The 2063-nt window shown below is 47.4% G+C and overlaps 1 protein-coding gene across 1 annotated transcript in view; it reads right to left on the minus strand.

The window, feature by feature from the left end:
* psip1b (PC4 and SFRS1 interacting protein 1b) overlaps positions 1 to 2063 on the minus strand; it is a gene marked incomplete at its 5' end in the record, with an annotated part of 21182 nt that overhangs the window by 10775 nt on the left and 8344 nt on the right. The window contains 3 exon segments of the mRNA XM_014030603.1: positions 160 to 1188; positions 1231 to 1567; positions 1643 to 1731. Of these exon segments, the coding sequence (XP_013886057.1) occupies positions 160 to 1188; positions 1231 to 1567; positions 1643 to 1731 (1455 nt within the window).

Genomic DNA, 2063 nt, shown 5'->3' on the forward strand with positions numbered 1-2063 from the left:
AGTTTTACTTTTATATTGTAAGTGTATTTAATTTAGTTATAATGCAAAGACAATACAAATTAAACCAAGATTTTGAATAATTATTTTGATTGGTAATGTCTGACTGGGCCTCGTGCCTCTTTAGTGTCCTCTGAAGTACAGGACATGTTTGTGTCTTACAGGGTTTGCCGTCTTCAGGGAGATCGTGATGTCTCCATGGATTCTGTGCAGGGTGGAGTCGATCACAGAGGAGTTCTTGTTCTGCAGAGGTCCGGTTCTGTCCTCCTCTCTGCTGCTGGACTCGGCCCTCGTCTCTTCGCYGCTCTTYTTCGGAGCGTCTGTCTCCTCCGTCCGTCCCGGTGTCGTTTTGTGGTGTTTTATCTCGTCGTCGGGTTTCCTCCTCAGCGTCCTCGGTGTCTTCTCCACCCGCGTATCCTTCTTCCTGTCCTCAGGTTTCTGCTCCTCCTCTTTTCTTCTCGTGTCTCCCGCTCTGCTCCTCTGCTCATCTTTAACCGTCTTGTCCTTTTTGTCCTTCATCTCGGAGCGTTTCTTTGTCTCAACCTCCTCGGACTTTTTCTCCTCGGAGCTCTCTCTTTTCTCCGAACTCGTTTTTGTCCCCTTTTCTTTTTTGTTTGAACTGTCCTCCCTCTTCTTGTCCTCCTCTGCGGACATGGTCCCTCCCATCATGGTCTTGACGTGGATCTTCGTCCCCTGACCAGCTTTCACGATCTTTCCGATTATTTTCCTCTCGTCTTTCTGCTCCTTCGTTTCAACGTTCTTCTCGTCTTCTTTCTTCTCTTTCGTTTCTTCACTTCTCGTCTTTTCCTCTGTCTTCTGTTGGTCTTTGTCTTCCTGTGTTTTCTTGTCTTTTTCCGTCCTCTCTCCTCCATCCTTCTCTGCCATCGAGCCTCTGGTTCTTCTTTTCTCCTCTTTAGTTTTAGCTGTTAGTTTACTTGTTCTCTCCATCCTCTCTCCGTCTTTTTTCACCTCTGCTGCTGTCTTTTGGTTGTCCTCCCTGTCTCCCCTGCTTTCTCTAGCCTTCTCCAACAATCCTCGTGTCTTCCCTGTCCTCTGCTCAACACGTTTTGTCTCTGACGACTTCCTGGAGAGCATCTGGTCTTTGTTTGTCTTCTGTCCATCCTTGGCCTCTGCTCGTCTTCTCTCTGAAGTCGTCCTCTGGTTGGACACTCTGTCTGAAGTCGTCCTCTGGTTGGACACTCTCTCTGAAGTCGTNTCTGAAGTCGTCCTCTGGTTGGACACTCTCTCTGAAGTCGTCCTCTGGTTGGACACTCTGTCTGAAGTCGTCCTCTGGTTGGACACTCTGCGCTCCTCTTTGTCCCTCTTACTGCTGTCTTTTATTGTCTCTGTTTTTCTGATTTTTGCGTCTCTTTCCGTCCTCCGTTCGTCCCTTTCTGTCTTTCCGGTGGACATTTTTCCACCGCCTTCTTTCATCTCAGTTTTGTCATTCATCCGAGTCTTCTGTTCGTCTCTTTTCTTCGGGCCGACCTCCTCCTCCTCCTCCTCCTCCTCCTGCTCCTCTTCCTCTCCCGTCTTCGTCCTGGCGGTCTTCGCCGTGTCTCCTGTCCTCCTGGTAAAGACACCACAGATTAAAACATCTCGTTTAAAAGGCTTCAGGTCTGATGAAGTGTGCGTCTCGTCCTACTGCGAGCTCTTCGTYGTCTCCTTGGTCTTCATCAGGTCTCTGAGGGACTCCAACAAGCTCTCCCTCTGCGCCACCAGGCTGTGATGTCGCTGCAGCAACAAACATCCACAAATACAAGAAAAACTGTTAGAGAGGCTGAACTGTGGAAAATAAAGGAGACAAGATGGACTTTGTGCTTTTGTGCAAAAGTGTGCTTTTCGAGTTTCCATGATGACGTACTGTACATCGCAATAAACTACCAAAAGAATTAAATAAATACTCTGGGCAACAGTGGTGGGCACCAGCCCGCTAAAGTGCAAATCCATTAATTGCGGACCTAAAGATTTCATTTGCACTTTAGCGGACTTACTGATTTTTATAATTCATGAGCGGATTTGCGCTTTCTAAAATTAAAATGCAGTACCGCTAATAACTTATTATC

Source organism: Austrofundulus limnaeus, unplaced genomic scaffold (genome assembly GCF_001266775.1).
Source record: "Austrofundulus limnaeus strain Quisiro unplaced genomic scaffold, Austrofundulus_limnaeus-1.0 Scaffold1089, whole genome shotgun sequence".
Taxonomy (NCBI): Eukaryota; Metazoa; Chordata; class Actinopteri; order Cyprinodontiformes; family Rivulidae; genus Austrofundulus; species Austrofundulus limnaeus.